Raw genomic sequence first — 22,317 nt, forward strand, 5'->3', positions numbered from 1 at the left:
TTACTAGAGATAGAATTATATCGTACTAATATAAAAATTAATCCATTAGAAAGATATAATTTCAAGTTTGCATTTAGCAAATACTATTGCTTCAAATATGTAAAGCAAAAATTAAAAGAACTAAAAAGCTGAAGAGATAAATATATAATATATAATTACAATCCACCTCTCTAAATAATTAATGGAAAAGAAGACAAAAATAATTTTTATCATGTTTTTAAAAATGATACAATAAATCAGAAATTCAATTAGTGATTTTTGCCTGTTTGACACATAGAGAAGGCTATAGAAGAACAGCAGAATATATATGCTGTTTGTCACCTACACATGGAACAATTATGAAAACTGGCCATACACAGAGCAAAGAAAAAAAAAGGCCTCATTGAATTTTAATTAGTTTATTCTCTAGTTAGAATGAAATTAAGCTGAAGTCAATTATAAAAATTATAAATTCAATAACACACTTTCTGAATAACTAATAGGTCAAATAGAAATATCAATGTGAATTAGCAAATACTTATCAACTAATTGATTCTGAAAGCATGATGTGTTAGATCTTACAGGATGAAGCTAAAGCTGTGCCCACAAAGAATTGTAGAATTCAATGCATTTTTTAAAAAATGAAAGGCTGAAAATCAATTACCTAAGTTTTTGTTCATGAAGTTATAGAAAGAATAGCAAACTAAGGCAAAATGAATATCAGAAAAGAAACGAGTAAGATAAGATTACAGAGTAATGAAACAAAAAGAAAGGTGCAACAAAGAAAATATACAAAGCCATAATTTAGTTACTTGAATAGATGAATAGTTAAGAAAATTAAGGCAAAATTAGCAACACTAAGATTAGAAAATGAAAAGAATCACTTAAAGATCCTAATAATAATAATAAAATATGAGAATATTATGAACAGCTTTATGCCAATATCTTTGAAAATGAGTATCAAATTACCAAATCCCTTGGAAAACTTATCTCTCCAAAACTGGCACAAGAATAATTTTTAAAAATCTGAATAGTCCTCCTATATCTATTAAAGCAACTGAATCTGTATTAAAGATATGGCCACAAAATACTCCCAACCCAAGGGGCATTATTAGTGAATTCTCCAAGTGTTTATAAAAAAAAAAAAACACAATTATGTGCAAACTGATCCAGAGAACATTTTAAGAAGGAATACTTACCAAATTATTTAATGAAGCCAGTGGCTTCAATGGCAAAGTAGGTAAGAACAGAACAAGAAATAAAATTGCAAGCCAATCTCTAAATCTCCAACATAAATACAGAGGTAAAAATGAAACAAACAAACAAACAAAACAACAACAACAACAACAAATAAAGAAAATGTGTTGCATTGATTTCAGGAGTGTGAAGCTGATTTAACATTAAAAGATCACTTGCAGTTTCTTCACATTAATAGGATAAAGAAGGAAAATCAAATATTCATTTTTACATAAACATAATGAAATGGATATAATTCAATAAAAATTAATAGCAAAGTATAAGAACTTCCTTAATGTGACAGGATATTTCCACAAAAACAAAATCTTATGATAAATGATAATAGCAAAATATCGACAGTTTTCTCATGTAATGAGAAAAGCATATCTACTACCATTACTATTCTTCAAAATTATTCTGGAGATACTAGCCAATGTAATAAAACAAGGAAAGAAAGGCATACATATTGGAAGATAAGAAATAAAACTCATGATTTGCAAAAGACATGGTTGTACACATAGAATAACTCCCCCAAAACAAACTGTTAGAATTAATAAATGAATTTAAAAGATGTTTGGATAGATAAATAAATATGCCAGTAATGAGCAATTAAGAAATAAAATGTCTAAAATGGTACCATTTACAGGTGTATCAGTACTCTTTCAATATCTTTATAGCATATACGTAATGTTATACATAAGTTGATATTAAAATTCTACATATAGCAACATATAAAATATACTATATATAATTATATATTATGTATACGTATACATATTAATACATAATTATATATAATTTATATACTATTTATTCTGTGTCCAAACTGACGTTTCAGGACAGTGAGAAAAGAACAGTTTCTTCAAAAAAATGGCGTTAATTGAATATTCATGTGAAAATGACTGAATTTGTTCACTAATAGCACCACAGGAAAAATTCAATTCCAGAAGTATTAAGAACTAAATGTAAATAGTAAAATAAACCAAAAAAGCCCCTTAGGAGGAAATATAAGATGTCTTCATGACCACAGATAAAGTAATAAACATTTCTTCAACAGGACAGAAGGAACACAAACCATAATGGATACGAACGAAACCTTGGGGACTGGCAGCCTATGCTCTCCTCATACATGAGGAAATCAGAGCACAGAAAGGATAAATGCTTGTTTAGACTCAACACCTCTAAGAAGCTGAAAATCTAGTACTGGGACTCCAACTTTCTGAATTCATTTTTAGAAGGTTCTGAGAACCATTAAACAATAAGACTTAAGAGGATGCACTTTTACTTTCCTCTGGTTTTTATGACACTTTCTATGTCCCGGGCAATAGTATAAGTATTTTACATATTCTGATGCATTTAATCTTCATAACAACTTAATGAGATGGGTCCTTCTATGATTATGCCTGTTTTACAGATAAAGGAACAGTGCTGAGACCTAAGGAACTTGCCCCAAATCACATAGCTATTAAGTGGAGAGCTGGGATTCTAACACAGGAAGCGAGAGTCCAGAACCTGAACACCTGACCATCATCTTTCACAAGCACTGAAAGCTACAATTTCATTTTCTGTGTTTTTCATTTCAATTTAAATAAATTAGAAACCACGCTATCTAAAAATGTTCCTGAGGTTTACTATCCTAATTTTTTGCCACCTTTTTCAGATGGTTTCCAAACTCTTTACCTGCAAATCTACATTTCCCCAAAGCCCTTCTTTGAAAATTCTTACAATTCTGCATCCCATTTAAAAATTCCTGTAGCACTTGAGGTTGTGCATTATAATATGCTTTATCTTATATCTTCCACCTTCTATTGTACATTATTTCATATGTACATATTTTATTCCATATCTGAAGTGATTAACTTAAAATACTTCTCCCTTTTATAGTACTCAGTCTGCCTTATATCATGCTCTATATTATATTTGCTACCTTCATTTGCATGTTATTTTATGTATACATATTTTACATCACAATTAGAATATTTTCTAAAGGTAGTCATTTATTATATTGTATGGTATTATCTTACTTTAATTTTATTTTTATTTTATTTTGATGTGACATTGTGTTTCTATGTCCTCTTACAGTTTTATATTGGCAAACATCTAACACAATTCCACACAACAGTTGGAAGAATAAATGGTCATAAAGTATTCTGAAATTAATTTACATATGACTTCTGACATTTTATTAACAAGTTTGAAGGATAATTTGAGGTACTGTATTTTATCTATCATTACGGTCACCTTTGCTCTAGGGAATAGGAACTAACAAGATCCTTGTAAGTGTCACTCAGGAGTATCCAGTGATGGCCTTAGTGAAGAAATTGATCATGAACAGTATTTACCACAGCTTTCACTAATTTACATTCAGTGACTGAGTTAAGTAAATAATTTTAGAGACATAAAGAAAATCCCTCAGACTTTCTGTCACACGTGGGGCCATGTATTTCTCTGGCCAACAGACCATTGGTTCTATAATTTACTTTATCGTGGAAGTTTGCTAATTAGCATTTGTTTATAGCATATTAAGTAGCTCTGCTTAATTCCTGAAAACCTGATATGTGTATTGTGCTTTGCAGTCCTCAGAGTGTTGTTTTTAATATTTATTATTGGAGAACAGTGGAGGATGGGGATGAAGATGGGAAGTAGAAGAGGAGGAAGACTTCCCAAACAATTAGCAGATATTATATGTATAGTAGAGTTGAGGATAACTTACTTCAGGAACATTCAATACATTATAAGATTTCCTTACATGTAAAACAGGATTTTACATTCAATACATTATAAGATTTCCTTACATGTAAAACAGGATTAATAAAATGAATTACCTAGCATCCATGAAGGATGATGGAAAGAGAGTTTTAAATAATCTCTCTGAAAGTTTGAGTGAAAATTACATATACCTAAAAATATCATTACTAAAATCTACTGGTTTAGAATGGCAGTGTATTTCTGTCAACCACAGAAAAGAGTAAATACAATGAAATTACTAAATATTATCTCATAAGTAATTCTTTATCTTTTCACTCATGTATACCGTTCAAGACCCTTCACAGCCTTATGAACAGATTTTTAAAGATTTTTATTTACTTATTTATTGACAGACAGAGATCACAAGTGGGCGGAGAGGCAGGCAGAGAGAGAGGAAGGGAAACAGGCTTCCTGTCAAGCAGAAAGCCCTATGTGGGGCTCGATCCCAGGACGCTGGGATCATGACCTGAGCCGAAAGCAGAGGCTTTAACCCACTGAGCCACACATGCACCCCTAACAGATTTTTAAAACCAAATATATGGTTTGTCTCCCTCCCAATCCCATCTTGGGAGAAGGGGGTGGGATTATGGACATTGGGGAGGGTATGTGATTTGGTGAGTGCTGTGAAGTGTGTAAACCTGGTGATTCACAGACCTGTACCCCTGGGGATAAAAATATATGTTTATAAAAAATAAAAAATTAAAAAAAAAAAAAAAAAAAAAAAAAAAAAACCAAATATAATGGGCAGCTGATAATCACTTTGAATACCTGGATGATATAAATTTTGTTGGAAAATTGGTTATTTAAAATACAGGATGCATTAGACATTAGACATTAGACATTTCTTCAGTGGAAAAAGAAAGCTGGAATGGCACATAGTTTCCAAGTAAGAAAAATTTAAGGATTTACTAACTTAAATTTCAGCTGATTTAAAGGGTTAACTTATGATTTATACCTTGGGAAGCACAAGTTTTGTCAAACTCAAGTTGAGAAAGTATGATGACACTATTCTCTTTGGTCACTGAGGCAAACACTAAAATTTTTTCCTTCCTTTTTTTTTTTTTTTTTTGACAGAACAAATGGTAATACGTTTATATAATGGTGCCTTGCTAAAAGTGTTCTTTATTACTGGCAGCATTCTTTGGATGCTTTCAACAAGATTTAGAAAGCCCCACAAGGTGTGTGCAGTTCTCAGAGGGATCTGCAAGAGAATACATTGTCCAGAATGATTATCTGTACTCATCATTTCAGCCCAGGCTGTCAGTCTGTCCCTAGTAGATGTTCAGGCATTGCATCTCATTTGTACCCAAAAATATCTGCAGGAGAATACTACTTTTCAAAATGAAGTAGAACGGGTATAGTGACAGAAGTAATGTATCTGTTAGAGAAACATCAACCAGGGATGTGGCAATTCTTACTTTCTTTGTTTTAACAAGCTTTGTAGTGGTACTGTTAAATAATAAATATTTATTTATTAACCGAATAGTCTCAGAACTGAGTATTTTTCACTTAGTACTTTTAGAAGGCTTTCTTTTTCTTCGTAATTTCTAGTGGTGATCTCAAATGTTTGAATGGAAGGATTTAATGAAAAAAAAAATCTCTAAAAGGCATTAAAGAGAAAGGTCTTGCGGCGCCTGGGTGGCTCAGTGGGTTAAAGCCTCTGCCTTCTGCTCGGGTCATGATCCCAGGGTCCTGGGATCGAGCCGGGCGTTGGGGTTTCTGCTCAGCGGGGAGCCTGCTTCCCCCGTACCCGCCCCCCCTGCCTGCCTCTCTGCCTACTTGGGATCTTGTTCTGTCAAATAAATAAAATCTTTAAAAAAAAAGAGAGAGAGAGAGAGAGAGAGAGAGAAAGATCTTTAAGAAAAATAGTTGATTATTTTTTCTTTGTTTGAAATCAGTAAGCTCATAACATGTCAACTATGCAGACAGATCGATTTGTTTCTGGTGTTTGTATTTTTAAGGATTAAGACAAACGTGATATAAATGGTAAGCTACAGTCATAAACACATTATTATAATTGCTGGGGAAAGTTTATACTGAGTTTTGTTTTCTGGACAACTGGAAAAGATCTATTTTTTCTAAATTACCAAAATAATTCAAACCATCGCTTTCATATAGTGTACTTTGGTTAAAACTATTAAAATATAACATTTCTGAATCAATGAAGTTGATTTTATTATAATTTCTCTAAAGTAGTGATTCTTAAACAGTAGTGATTTTGACCCTCAGTGGACATTTGATAGTATCTGGGCACATTTTTGGTTGTCACTACTTGAAGGCAGGGCTACTGGCATCTGGTCAGTAGGAAGAGGTTAGGGTTGCTACTAAATATCCTACAATGCGGAGACCTGGCTCCCAAAACAAAGGACCAAAGTTTCAGTACTCACAAATTTAGGAAACACTGTTCTAAAAACATACACAGCTATGTACAATTCATCAGAAATTGCAAAATACCGGTACCATGTTACTTGATGACAGATAATTATATTACAGCATCAAAAAGGGAGTATAAAATATTCAGCAAGTAGCTTTTAACAATTGCACGAACTCTGAGTGTAACTTTTATTCCCAGAAGACCTCATCTAATGCAATGTCCTGGCTAGAATAGAAAATTTATAGTGGGCAAATAAGTGAAGATGTGAATGAACATCTCAACAGTGAGAGGAAATTAATGTTCATATTAAATAGCATGCTGCCTAATTACAATGTAACAACAGCAAGGGGTGTCTGGGTGGCTCGATTGGTCGGGCATCCAATTCTTCATTCACAACTGAGTTCATGATCTCAGGGCTGTGAGATTAAACCCCAAGGTGGTCTCCATACTGGCCATGTAGTCTGCTTAAGATTCTCTCTTTCCCTCTCCCTATGTCCCTCCCCCTTCTAAAAATGAATGAATGAATGATTAAATGAATGGGTGAATGAACAAATAAAGTGGAACAACAATTCAAATAACAGTTAAACAAATAAAAGATATCCTTTTGAAGCCAATCTTCATTACACCGAACACAGTACTATAAGTATTTCTATACACTTGGGTTCACCAGTATGACATTCAAGACCCTTCACAGCCTGACATCAATCTTACCACTCACTACTCTTCTCCATGAGCCCACTTATTCATCCACAGGGCAGATCTTTCACTTCTGCCCAAATTAGCACTGCAGGTATAATGTTTCATCCACCTGGAATTATTTTTTTTCATACCTGTCCATCCTTTCAACACTGATTTTAAATTTCTCCTAACATTGATTTTAAATTTCTCCTTTGCTCGAGTCATCTCTCACCACACCTGTAGTCACTTTAATTAATCTCTTTGCAGCAATTACAGACTCCATCATTCTATTCTGTTTGCACCACGTATTCCAAATCTGTTCAGAATCTCACAGCCAGAAAAAGTAGAGGATTTCTCTTAGCACTACAGACTGTGATATCTATGTACAAATTTTTACCACAAGGTGTATACCACATGGAGGCCAGGTTTCAAGCACTTTACAAACAGGAGTTCTGCATTGCAGTCTGAACTAAGCACCACTATTTCTGTTTTACAGAAATGGATTCTTAGTGATTAACTTCTTCAAGTTACTCAACTACATGTGGCAAAGACGCTAACTGCTCACTGAAGATGACAACTTGCTTGCACGGCGGCTGATGGCAACAGCTGCCCAGTCGCACCTGCATCTGGCTGTGTCGGGGGCACATAAGCAGAGCGGAGGGGCACCGTTTCCAAGCTTGAGCTGCAAAGGTGCAGAGTCTCATCATCCCCCTCTTTTCACCCACCTGCCAAGTGGACTTCTTTCCCGGTCTATGGTAGCTACTCATGAAAAGATGTCAGAACTTCCCACTGCCTGGTCCCTGGATGAAAGGAGAATAGAGCCTCCCTGCCCATGGCCCAGCCCATGTCATCTCCAGGATACTGACTGTATTATATGTGAGGAAGAAATACACTTCTATTGGATTAACTATTCAAATGTCAGTTTTCTCTGATACCGAGCCTGGCATCCTTTACCTAATATACTATGCAATATTTGACCTATGAGAAAGCTCAACTAAGTTGACAAGTCTACTTTAAGTACAAATGCATAGATAATAAGGACTGTACATTCAAGTTTGCCCTGATTATACTGGTTTACACCTGATTTGACAGCATAATCATTAATAGCACCTCTTCTCACTTTCAGAAGTACCTTGGTTTAAATGGTAAATTGTAGTCGCTCTACTGATATATTGATATGAAAAGAACTGCTGGTAAGAATAAATAGTGAAAATAATTAGGGTCAGAATATGTGGTGCTTGATATACTGCACCACCATTTTTGTGATTTAAAGCAAGTTAATTTCTGCAAGCCTCAGTTCCTAGCCAGCAGAATAGGCATAAATACTCATATTAGTTACCTCACAGTGCTGTTCTGAGGTTGAAAGAAGAGAATCTGTGCTAAAGAGCTTTGAGGATGGTGAGTGCTAGGCAAATATTTAACTATGAATAAGACAAAACTATGAGAGCATGCCATTTTAAGGACTGCAGTTTTACACAACTAGAATCCCTTTTTAAACCAATATATCATTTACTATAACCTTTGAATAAAATATATGCATTAATATTTTATACATTTAAGGACTAGATTATATTTAAAAAGAATTAAATCCAGCCTATTGAATAACTGCCTCTGGGGTGTCTGACTTTAGAGAGAATGAATACCTAGTTGCCTTACAAAAAGACCCCAGTGCCTTCTCTTTGGAGAAACCCCAAATTGGAACTGCTGGCTTTCCAGGAAACTTGTAAGTGCACCTTCTCCTTCTTTATCCTCCTCCTGCCCTTCCTCTTCCTTCTTCTTCTTCTTCTTCCTGTCTGTCTCTTTCAATTGCTCTTTCAAAGACAGGAAAAAGTCCTTAATGAAACCAACCTGTTCCTCCCACCATCCATCCACTCATCCATCCTATGTGCTATTTGCCATGGAAGAATCAATACTCCGCTAGGTGCTAAGAAGATTAATATAAACATACACAGTCCATGCTATCAAGGAACTTAGCCTAGAGGAAGAAGAAATGGATACCAGTTACAAATAGTAAATATAAAAACAAATTAGAAAAGAAAATATGTGCTAGAAAGGGAAGTAACACATTCCAACTATGTTTGAAGGATCAACGTTGGTTTCCTTAGAGTAATGATATATTTTTTAAAGACTTTATTTATTTATTTGACAGACAAAGATCACAAGTAGGCAGAGAGGCAGGCAGAGAGAGAGGAGGAAGCAGGCTGTGTTCCAAGCAGAGATCCTGATGCAGGGCTCGATCCCAGGACCCTGGGACCATGACCTGAACCGAAGGCAGAGACTTTAACCCACTGAGCCACCCAGGTCTCCCAGAGTAATGATATTTGATCTGAGATCTGAAGGATGAACAGTCAAGTGAAGTGGGGAAGTAAGGAAAGGCGGTGGGGAGCTTCGTACCAAAGAACATTCCACACAACCAAGTGCTAAGGCCCAGGAGAAGGAAAGATAATTTGCTCAAAGAATTGAGAGAAGTCAATTCTCTCAGAAGGCTGAGAGGGTAGTGATCAAAGTCTGCAGATGAGCCAGAAACAAATCACACGTAAACTTTAGGCCATAGCAAGGGTCTTTTTTCTGAGAACAATGAGAAATCATTGAGAGTTTTTATCAGAGGGTGACATCATTAGATTTGTATTTTGAGAAGATCACTCTGGATGCAAAATTGTAGCTGAGGATAAAAACACATTTGAAATCCATTACTCCTAAGACATGCTTCGTATATTGTTACAAATGTTTGTCTGTTTTTCTTCTTTTCTCTTTCTCAAGATGGCTCTCCAATATCTTCCTTTCTACCACTACATTTCCATTACTTCCGTCATGATCGTGATTAAAAATATTCACCAGATTTCTTTTAAAATTAATAATCTATTCATCATGTTCCTTTTTGGGATTTCTTCAGCATTTGCAAGACATTTATGATGTAAGGAAATTAATTTAATTCTCTATTTTACATATTCTTTTTCTAAGCTAGACTCTGCTTCTCAATGACAGAAACCTGTATTCAGGTTTCAAAGCAAGAATGATTTCTACAGATAAATCGTGTTTTTGTTTTGGGTTCTTCCTACTATTAATAACTGACTTCTTAAGTTCATATATCATTGTGCCTTTTGCAAGCTCATAAGAGTGAAATAATCTAAAAATAAAAAATACATCACAAATATTTATTTATAACATGCATGAAATCAAGCCATTATAATCAGTAGGAATTTGCACTGATCTAGACTTAGTGTCCAACCTCTTTAGTACAAAAGGACACTTTATGCATGACCTCTCATATAAAAAATTGTCAATATTAGTCAATATTAAGCATTTATAAAGTTTGTTTCACCTTTCACATAAGATGTTTGAGGAAAAAATTTCCAGTGACTAAATTCTGATTTAAAAATGTAACAAATATTTCCAGTATTAACAACTTAAAATCCAAATTCAATGAGGAGGATACATAAGTATTTTGCCTTTTAAAAGTTTAAATTTTATTGAGTAACCAAGCTGAGATACATTTTTATAAGATTTACCTTATAGAAATTGTATTTTTTACAAAAATTATTCAGAATAATTTCACAGCTGGATTCTGATTTTTTTAAGAATCCCAACTTACTTGAGCCAAACGGAATCTTTTTTTTTTTTTTTTTTTTTTTTGCCACAGAAAGCTTAGAAATCCTCCATTACGTATCCAAGGCAGGAAGCCAGGGATAAAAAAAGGGATATCATTTTTATATGTGGTGCAAAAAGATGTGTGCAAAAACTGAACATATATAAAAGCAACTAAGTTAAGTCATGGCCAAGTTTCCTTTTCTGTACAACACCCACACGGTATGCTGTGATTATCAGTTTTTGGAAGGCAGCAATACCAACAATCCATCTCCCCACTCAGTTCATTTATTTGAAATCCTTTAATGTGTTCAATTATCATAGCTCCAAACATATGATTAAGGGTATTTATCAGCTAAATATCCTCAGAAAGCTAACTGTGACCTGGGAATGAAGAGACATCAGTTGGGAAAGGAAGGGAGGGCTGATTTTGAAATATGTGTCACAGCCTGGGGACAGGGTCACATAGCACCAAAGTCTGATTGAGTTAACTTATTCAGAAATAGGAGGAATGGGAAAGGAAGGAAATGGGAGAGGAAGGAATCATGCCGACCTCACAGTTGGGTCTGGGACATAACCTTGATCATAGATTAAAAAAAGAAGAAGCAGAAGAAAAAGAAGAACTGGAGCCTTTTTTTTTTTTTTTTCAGTTTGAAGAAATAAATATATTTGTTAGTTTTTGTTTAATTGCTCTGGAGTAGTAAGTATACAGAAGTCTAAACAGAAGGAAAAAATACCATCTTAGATATTTGTTCATGTGCTATAAGGGAAATAACCTCAGGAAATAAACTTTGCATTCAATAAAATATATGTTGGGTTCATGAACATGTTGATAAAATGGATAGACCACTGATCTAATTCAGGACACCTTTTCCCTTGTTATGGTATGGAAATTAGAAATCTCTGCCAACAAAGTAAGAATAAAAAGTCCAAAAGAAGGAAGTTAATCAAAACTTTAGACTGTGACCTACTTTCAAAATCCAGATTAGAATTCCAATACTTTGAGCTCCAACTTCTGAGCTCCCCTAGTTATTCCATGCACTGTAATTTTGGGGTAGGATTCAGCAACTTTTAAAATAATTTCTCATTTTTATGAATTTGAAAAGAATATAAAATACATACTATTCAAAATTTCAATTCAGAATTTGATGGCAATTGCATGGTAAAAGATGTTTTCTCCAAAAGACACAAAGTTTTATAATACGGATATATGGAATTATTCACCTTAAATTTCAGGTGTACTAACATAGGTAACTGAGTAAAATCATCCTTCCTGGATCTATAATGTTTGACTTGCCAACAGGTTTACTAAAGACATACAATGAAACCTGGCAAGATAGATAAAATCATCTCTGCTACTCAGCTGAACAGATGGCCCGGGGTATAGAAGACATTAATATGGTAAGAAACTTAAACATTAAAGATAAAGTGTTTAATCTTTCATAAATGAGAGTTTTAAATATTAGAATCAATAAAAATATTTGCATATATGGGCTTGGAAGTTGGAAATCAGGAGTTTAAGGGAATTGACTTTAGGCCTCTGCTAAGAAAGTGGTCACTTTAGGAAGGCCATGGTCTCCACAGCGTAGACCTGGGGGATGAAGTAGTTTTGTAGAAAACACTTTGGACTTAGATTTTCAGAAGGCTTATTAGTGGGCTGCTTTTTACTGACCCCAATTTTTCCCCATAGATCCATTTTCAGCCAATAGTCTTCAGACTTTATATGTTCTCCTTGGGTCAGCTTATCCATTTCTATAGCTTTAACACCATCCATGCTAATGACACACAAATCTCTACTCAGTCCAAATCTTTCCTCTTAGTTTGGACCTGTGTATCCAAGATCATACTAGATACATATACATCCATCTCCTCAGGCATGCCCTTCAACCCTAACCTATATATTTAGTCCTGCACTCACTATCTTACAGAAAAACCTTTTCTCTTAGGAAATCGTTCTCCATCCTCAACCCAGAACATGGGAATCATTCCTGATTCTTCTATCTCTGTCTGTCTCATCTACTGTGCCAACTAGTTATTTAATCTTACCTATTTAATCCTACCTATTTTTCCTCATTTTCCTCTCTTCACTTCTATAATTTCCATTCCTCTTTCGGTAGTTTCCCATTACATGTCCCATTTCCAGTTTTATATCACACTAATCCATCCATCAAACAGTTGATGGATTATTTTTTCAGTAAAAGACAATTCAACACCTGCTTTCCAAGTTAAAATCTTCCAGTGTCGAAACAGCCACTCATATTTCATTTATTAAATGTTGAGTTTCATCACATTCATAGCCTATTCTCAGTTTAAGGGTATATTTATAACCTCCATAGAACTATAAAAACTCACCTATTCTATAGAATGTTCAGTTTTTTTCTGGTACTACTGACATTTATTTTTTTTAATATTTTATTTATTTATTTGACACAGAGAGAGAGAGAGAGTACAGGTAGGCAAAGGGGCAGGCAGAGAGAGAAGGTGAAGCAGGCTCCCTGCTGAGCAGAGAGTCCGATGCGGGACTCAATCCCAGGACCCTGAGATCAGACCTGAGCCGAAGGCAGAGGCTTAACCCACTGAGCCACCCAGGCACCCCTTGACATTTAATCTCTAAATTTTATATAAAGAATTTTGAATACATAGTGATATGAAACGATCATTTCTGTTTAGAAGAAGTTATTGTAACTATGTATTGAGAGCAAATAAGATAATATAGTACTGGCCCAGTGGAAGGCTTCATCACTGTTAATTTTCTTCTCATTCTAAGAGAAAGAAGAATACACAAGTTATGGTACATGAAGCTAATAGCAGTTTCATATGATGGTGTTCTGTTATTTGATCCATCATCAATTCACTTCAATTTAAGGGCTTATAGAGCTTGGTGGGGCCTGCAAATCATAAAGGGTTTATTTGAAGTAAAAAAATTAATGAAGAAAAGTGATTTACCTAAACCTAAATTTTGCTGGTCAATAAAAATAAAGGTACAATATTTAAAGTCAGAAATGGATAGACTTCCTGGAAAACTGAGTCTTCTTTAGGACTTGGCTGGGAAACTTCCTCTCTATAAGGGACAACTGGAAGACTTGCCTGAATTTCCAGCAATATGGTTTTAGAAAAACCATAGACACTTGACCTGAAAAGCAATCTTACTAACCATTATAAAGCATATGCTTTGTATGAAAAGATGTACACTTTATTTTATTTTACTTTTTCTAAGATTTTATTTATTTATTTGACAGATGGAGATCACAAGCAGGCAGAGAAGCAGGCTCCCTGCTGAGCAGAGAGCCCAATGTGGGGCTTGATCCCAGGACCCTGGGATCATGACCTGAGCCAAAGGCAGAGGCTTTAACCCACTGAGCCACCCAGGAGCCCCAAGATGTACACTTTAGACTCAAGTAGTGTGAAAGACTAGATTTCAGCTGAAAGAATAAAGTTTTTAACTTGGATTCAGGCAGAAAGAGTGATTATGGCTGATCAAGATATATGCTCCAGAGATTAACCTGAGGACACAACAAAGAGAGGATCTGAGACAAATGACTAAGAATGAGAAATGGTATCTTATTAGAAGCACAATTTAATTCTGTGGCTCTCAAAGAGTAGTGATTTGGTGTCATCATTTTTTTCCTTGGGTTTTTCTAAGTTAGCCACAAAATTTTTAGTATTGATGTTCTCTTTATCAATTACATTCTTCTCAATAGGAGAGTAATCAACTGAACAGTAGGAGGAAATAGGATTCTGGAAAATTAGCTATAGTTCATTACTAAGTGAAGAATGTGCAACTATTGATTTCAGGGTCATGAGCTGGAGTGCTATGTTGGGTGCAGAGATCACTTAAAAAAATAAAGTTCATTAGTAAGTGGATTGGACCTTTAATTGGCCATACATTGATAATGAATTTTTTTTAAAAAATAATAATTAAAACATTTCTGCAAGTATGTGTTAGTTTCGTAACAATCAGGATATAGGCAATAAATGGGTATTTCTCTAACATTGGCTAGAATGTGGCCTTGAAATAAGAATTTCAACTTAGAAAAACAAAAGTTGTCAGAAAATTTTCATTTCAAGGTAAATAAGCAGAATGGAGACGTTAAGGGAAATAAAAAAAGAACAAATAAAAAATTTATCAATGTCTTTTGGAAAGCTTTACCTTTCTTTGTTCTTTAAAATACAAAAGAAATGAATTAGAGAAAGGTAAAAAAAAAACTATATTCCTATATATAAGTGATTATTTGTGGGTCTGTAGCAAGCAAACACTTATGTAAAAATCCTCCCCACCCTACCCCTGAAGACTATCACCTCAGACTTCACTCTTATTTTATTGAATTCTATGGCTTCCCAAACATTTTTCATAACTACGTTATGTGACTTACTAGTATAATGTCCTTAACACTCTTCTAACTTGGTTTGTCTATGCTTTTAGCTTTTTTTTTTTTTTTTTTGCCTTTTTTTTTTTTTTTTTTTTTTTAGCTTATTTCCTTTATATGCTCCTTCATCTTTATGTCTGTGGACATAATAGAGATACATCATAAATTATGTAATCCCAGGTACTGATGAAGGCTATGAAAAAAATACATAAAGTACTATAATGAAATGGATAATGCAGGCAAGAGGGCAGAAGACTAGGTAAGTTGGTCAGGAAAAGCCTCTCCGGGGAAGGAAAATTTGAGTACAGCACATAATCAAATAGGGAACAATAAATTAGCAAAGATCTGTCTTCTGAGCAGAAGGAATAGCAAGTCCAAAGCCTCTGAGGTAAAAAAAATCTTGGAACGTTTGAGGCATAGCAAGATGGCCAGGATTACTGACACGGTACACAAAGACAGAGAGAAGGAGATGAACTTGAAGATGTGTGAGGTATTTGAGGTGTAGTATAGAATATAAATCTCACCCTGGGTGAAATGGAAAAGCATTAGATTTTTTTAAGAGCATGTTAATGGCATCGTCACATTTATGTGTTTTTTTTTTAATTTTATTTATTTATTTGACAGACAGAGATCACAAGCAGGCAGAGAGGCAGGTGGAGAGAGAGAGGGGAGCAGGCTCCCCGCTGAGCAGAGAGCTGGATGTGGGGCTCGATCCCAAGACCCCAAGATCATGACCGGAGCAGAAGGCAGAGGCTTTAATCCACTGAGGCCCAGGTGCCCCCACATTTATGTTTTTATTTTTTTTATTTTTATTTTTTTTTTCTTTTTTAGTTTTTAATTTTTATTAACATATAATGTATTATTAGCCCCAGGGGTGCAGGTCTGTGAATCAACAGGTTTACACACTTCACAGCAATCACCATAGCACACATATTCCCCAATGTCCATAACCCAACCACCCTCTCCATACCCCCCTACCCCCAATCCCCTGTTTGTTTTGTGATATTGATTATCTTATGGTTTGGCTCCCTCAACATTCCACCTTATTTCATTTTTTCCTTTCCTACCTCCCATGCCCCTCACTTTGCTTGTCAACTTCCTCTTATCAGGGGGATCATATGATAATTATCTTTCTCTGATTGACTTATTTCACTCAAAATAATACCATCTAGTTCCATCCACGTCATGGCAAATGGCAAGATATCATTTCTTTTTTTTTTTTTTTTAATTTTTTATTTTTTATAAACATATATTTTTATCCCCAGGGGTACAGGTCTGTGAATCACCAGGTTTACACACTTCACAGCACTCACCAAAGCACATACCCTCCCCAATGTCCATAATCCCACCCCCTTCTCCCAAACCCCCTCCCCCCGGCAACCCTCAGTTTGTTTTGTGAGATTAAGAGTCACTTATGGTATGTCTCCCTCCCAATCCCATCTTGAGAGTGGAAAGAAGCAGACCTGTTAGGTGGTTACTTCAGCAGCCTAGCTGAGGCATAATGGTGGCCTGGATGAGATGGCTACTGGCAGATCTAAAAGATGATTGGGTTTGGGATATATCGAAGGCAAGAAACATGATGATAGATTATATCTGCAGTGTGGAGAGAAAAGAAGAATCAGAGTTGACACCTCAGTGTTTGTTTGAAAAATTGATTAAGTGAGGGTTCCAGTTACTGTGATGCAGAAGCCTGGGAATGAAGGGAAATTGAGGATGTGAAAAATCAAAAGGGTTTTGTTCTGGGCATATGATGCCGAGAGAACTTAAAATACGAATCTGGACAGGAGAAGAGGTATACATTAAGGGATCAGTGGTGTCTTAATTATGTTTTTTTCTCTTGTAGAAAAATAGACTAATTTTTATTTTTTAATCCACAGATTTATTATAAAGTATTTCCTCCTAATAATTTGCATTTTACTTCAGACTATATTCTTTTCTCTCCTTTGAAAAAAACCTATATATTTCTTGAATATTAGATAAAAATTTGATCATGACTGAACAGGCATGACATACAAGATTCTGGACTAGATAAGAAAGAGTGGGTTATATTGCTTTTCCAGTTCTCGATTAACTTCTTATTGCTATTTTCTATCTCTTCTCTTCAAACAATAAAAACAGAAAATTAGGAAAATATGCTAACCCTCAGAGCAAATGCTAAAAGTATAAAAGACAGAGTTATCTTTTTGCTTAGCATAGTGTTTCCTGGAAGACAGGTACCGTTTCAAGTCAAATAAAGTAAAATATGATGCAGATTTTTTCCATTTTCCTGGACCTCTTAGGCTTGGTGTAGGGAACACGTCCTACAACACGGACTTGATCTCAAGTCTGTAAACTGGCAGAAAAAATAAGAAACACGTAAAACAATACAAAAACATGAAAGTAATATAAATTACCAATATGCAAACGCTATACCTGGTTAAATAAGAGAGATATTATGGTAGTGCTGGCTTTGTCACAGCTAAATTGTATGCAGATATGCACAAAGACGGGAACACTAATGTGAAAGCCATACGTGAGCATGACTTACCAAGTGGTTGGCCGGCAATGATCCTGGCATTCTCTCCAGCCACTGCCGCTCTTGCGTGTCGCTCACTCATGTACTGTACAAATGCATAACCCTTGTGAACTGAGCATCCAACTATTTTTCCATACTTTGAGAAAATGGCTTCAATGTCAACTTTCTTGACAATGGCTGTATTTAGATTGCCGATGAAAACTCGGGAGTTGATGGACTTGGGGTCATTCTTATTGGTGACATTGCTGGTCTGTGTTTTGCCAGTCATGGTTGGCTCACCTTGTTTTAATCCTTAAACAAACAAACAGAAATAATCAAAAGGAAAAGAATTAGGTTGGATGGATATTACCAATATTTAACATTTTTCAACAGTGTACCAGGTAATCTTAAATCCCTAATTACCGCTGATTTTCTTGAGAAGAAAATTTAGAAATATAAAAGTTGAACACTACATTACAAAATGAAGAAAACACTTATAAACACTTGGCGTATAGTTATAAATGGATTCCTGATTTATTTATCCAAAATCCAGCCTCACATAATGATGAAACCTTTTGTAGTTGTTTGTATTTTGAAATCAATCAATTTTTCAGAAGGAAGTCTGAGGAATAAACCACCTGATATTGTTAGCACATGCATTTTTAGCTCTACATTTTCCATAAAATGCACATATATTGGATCTTTCATTATCAGAAACTTTTTATCAGAAACTAACAATTCTTTCCACTAAATGCTGTAGGAGTGAAAAAAGGTTTAAAAATTTATTTAAAAATTTAACATAAGAAAAATGTAATTGCGTAAGTAAGGGATTTAACCAGAGTTAATTCTGTACATTGTCTTAATGGAGCCAATTTCATATATTGGTTAAAAAAAAAAAAAAAGACAACATGTGTACCTAGTTTTCATCAATGATCAGCAAATTAGTAGACTGGCATCTGTGTTGAAATTTCTATTCTCAAACTCATTTTTAATTCATTTAACTAAAAGCTCCTATGTTGCCCAAGGACTGCCAGTATTTCTAAAAACTGTTTTCTAAGCTTGGCAGAGTATTTAATTGTGCTTAATTAAACTCAATGAAACTTTTATTTCTAAGTACTCCAGCACTTGCAGACTTATTTTTGTAAGGTTTTAAAAATTCATTCATTCATTCGTTTATCCAACAATATTTATTAAGCACCTTTTTTTCTTTCTCTCTCTCTTTCCTCCCTCCCTCCTCCTTCCTTCCTTCCTCCCTTCCCTCCTTTTCCTTCCTTTCATCCTTCCATTTTTCCCTTCCCTGCTTCCCCCTCCCCCTCTCCCTCCCTCCCTTCCTTCCTTATTTCTTTTGTTTTTGGCCAGACATTTTCTTCTAAAGTGACTACGACTTTAAAAAAACTAATATGGTGAAACTAAAATTTCAACAAGGATACAATCTCTGACATTGATGATCATTGTTAAACATTAGCTAATTAATACATTTTATCAGTGCTATATATAGATAGATACAGATATATATACACATACATATCTATATACATTTATATACTTTCATATGAATAATCTCTTTTAAAACCTTATAGCTATAAAAACAATAAATACATCTTTTTAAAAAATAATTTTAAATAATATTTTTAAGTTGAGCATTAAAGTGATAGAAATCTTAAACGCATATAAATTGAATATATTTGAAAAAAAATAAATAAATTGAATATATTTGAAAATTTACTGGCTAAACCAGATACTTCTGAAATCAAGAGCAACGAATAACATAAAAATGATTCAAATTAGGTTGTTAATGATCACATTTTGGATTATTAAAATTTTACTAAATAGTCAAAATTATACATAACCCTTTATAATGAAGTTTGAGTTCATAAACATTTAGAGATTCCATAAAAAGTAATAGTATGGCATCATTCAAATCAAGGATTATGTTGCTTTCTCGTTTTGTTTCAGTTTAGCTAGACTTGAGTGGTTGCTTTAGGAATTATTCAGGGTTAGGGTTAAAAGAAAGGAAAGCTGGTAATTTTGCTTTTAATTTTGCAACTTGAGTTATTGCAAATCTCAAGACAAATGCTCTGAGAATCAACTGGATACAGAAAAGTCAAGGTGTACATATGTATTTTAAACAAATGACTAGCTACCTCATATAATTTCATGTATTTTAATCACACTGAAAGGGAAAACTAAAGATCCATTTTGGGGGCTCCAGAATCCATAGTTACCTTTCTTACCACTCCAGGCCAACATGAGTAATGCAATCCATAGAAATACTCTTATTTCCTTTTTCTCTTATGTAATCAATGTTTTTAGAAATATAGTAGAGTTACTTTCAATAATAAACCATGACTATGGTTGATGTTTTATTTCCTAAAGAGGGATGAACTGGTTAAAATGCAAACTCAAGAACTGTTTGAGTGGGTCAGACCCATGGCTGACAGAGCCCAGTGGTCTCTCTTTGATAATGACCCTGAGTCAAATTTAGATGAAGGCACAGCTATCCTAGAATTCCACATGCTCTCTCTGACTGCATCTGTTTGTTCTATGTAAATGATTTTCAAAGCTGTAACTCCAAATTGCCAATTGTGTAATTCTTCTTATTGATTCTTCATCACCTTATAGTCTGTATGTGTCTACTCTCTCACACAAGATTACTTGCCAGTTTCTATCAGCATTTATAATGACAAAGTTTTGTCACAGTGTTGTACATTGACATTTCAACATTCTGCAAAATCGTCCTAATTCATAGTATAATATTTAGCTTGTACTTCTATATTACATGAATCTTCAATCAGTCGAAGGACTTCACTTTCAGACATGATAGAATAACAGGGGTTTTAACCTTCCTGACTCCAAAAACTAGAAAATCAGGTTAATATAGATGAAACAACTGTTTTCAGACATTAAACCACAGGCATCGCAGAGCCATGACATCTAAGAGAAAAGGAACATATTTCAGGTCATAGAGCTGCGATATGTGTCTATGTGTAATGTGTTCGCATATGTGTGACTGAAAGCAGAGGCAGCTACCTTACTGAGTTGAGGCAATAGAAATCAGAGCTCAGGGAGTCTGACAAACCAGGAAATTGTGAGGCAGATTTCTAGAAAGAAGAGAGTTATTCAGACTACTCCACTTGTCTTCAGGATCTTTTGAGTCTATGTTGGTTCCTAGAATATGCATGCAAAAGTTCAGCTTCTATGAGGTTGGTTAAAAACTTATTGGAAAGCTGTCAGTTACCAGACCCATAAAAGGCTGAGAATCATTCAAGTTCCTACCAGCAACAGTAGAGTGTCCAAACCGGCCCCCTGGAGCATTATATTCAGACACCAGATAAGTGATCCCCTACAGTAAAAGGTACTCTTGCGACAACCCTAAAAGAACTTAAAAACAAGTCTCAAGATGATCGAACTAAACCAAAAACAATCCAAAGGTCTACCAGAGCAAAGCACAATACTTATTTAAAAAAAAAAAAAAAAACAAAACTCACACAACACAAAATACAAAATCTTTAGCATTCAAGAAAAAATTCCTAGAGATCCCATGAATTGAAAAGTGTGACCCATAACCAGGAGAAAAATTAATGATATAAAAAAAGAATTAAAGGAATGTCTACACTCTTAATCTCAGGAAATGAACTGAGGGTTACTGGGCGGGGGGCGTGGAGGGAGAGGGTGTTTGGGTTATGAACACTGGGGAGGGTATGTGCTATGGCGAGTGCTGTGAATTGTGTAAGACATCTGATGATTCACAGACCTGGGATCCTGAAGCAAATAATACATTATATATGTTAACAAAGGAACATCTACAGATGAAAACTAGATCTAAAATTAAAAATACATACTTAATAGATATTATAGGTGATAAGACTCTGCAGAAAACAGATTTGTGAATTTGAAGTTATGGAAATAGTGAATATCCAAGATGTATTATAGAGATAAAACGCTAAGAAAAAAAGCTGAGCAGAGAGCCTCGGTAAGTCAAATGATAGTACCACGCTATTTAATATACACACACCTGGAGTCCCACAGGGGTAAAAATACTCAAAAGAACAATAGTCAAATATCTCCCAAATTTGATGAAAATTCTATCATTCCAGAGATCCAAGAATCTCACTGAATTCTAATCAGAATAAACAAAACGACAGACTGATCATAATCAAATTGCTGAAAACCACTGATAAAAAGAAAAATCAAGGAGCTCTGAGGTACTGAAATAATGCTTACATTACTCCATGCAATCCGTGCACTGGGTGTGGTGCAAAAACAATGAATACTGTTATGCTGAAAATAAATTTAAAAATTAAAAAATAAAATGCTTACATTGTGAGAATAGTCAAGGAGATGTTATAGCTACAAAGCAAATGACAAGAGAAAAATGAACATTTTGATGAAAATGCAACTAATCCTAGAACTTGTCTCTTTGTTTTTAAGCTAGAAGTTTGAAAGGAGCTAGTGTTAAGTGTTTATGAAGGCTGCCATATGATAAACTATAAACCACTGATGCCCCACAGAATTTTCTATAAAGACGGACATATTCCATACCTACACTACCTAAAATGGTAGTCAATAACCCCATTTGACTTTTGAGTACTTTACTCTTGCCACTATGAGTGAAGTACTGTATTTTTTATTTAAAATTTAAATTAAAATTTTAATTTTTAAAATTTACTTTAAAATTTTTAATTTTAGTTAAAATTAAAGCAATATTTTAATGCATTTTTGTACCCAAAAAGGCTAAACAGGACTCTTGTCCTTTAAAAATATAATTACTGTATAACTCAGAAACTATTTGTTTATTTGTGTATTACAGAATATGTTTTTGGTCCCAGAAAGTTACAAAAGATATGATGGTATTA

At 34.5% G+C, this 22,317-nt stretch overlaps 1 protein-coding gene across 6 annotated transcripts in view; it reads right to left on the bottom strand.

Moving 5' to 3' along the window:
* RALYL (RALY RNA binding protein like) overlaps positions 1-22,317 on the bottom strand; it is a 694,598-nt gene that overhangs the window by 350,973 nt on the left and 321,308 nt on the right. For all 6 annotated transcript variants that reach the window (XM_004766953.3, XM_013063763.2, XM_013063762.2 and 3 more), the window contains exon 2: positions 17,495-17,773. In XM_004766953.3, coding sequence (XP_004767010.1) covers positions 17,495-17,750 — 256 coding nt within the window. In that variant the 5' untranslated portion in view covers positions 17,751-17,773. The remainder of the gene's footprint in view (positions 1-17,494; positions 17,774-22,317) is intronic.

This window comes from Mustela putorius, unplaced genomic scaffold (assembly GCF_011764305.1).
Source record: "Mustela putorius furo isolate JIRA1106 unplaced genomic scaffold, ASM1176430v1.1 tig00003846_pilon_pilon_pilon, whole genome shotgun sequence".
Lineage (NCBI taxonomy): Eukaryota > Metazoa > Chordata > Mammalia > Carnivora > Mustelidae > Mustela > Mustela putorius.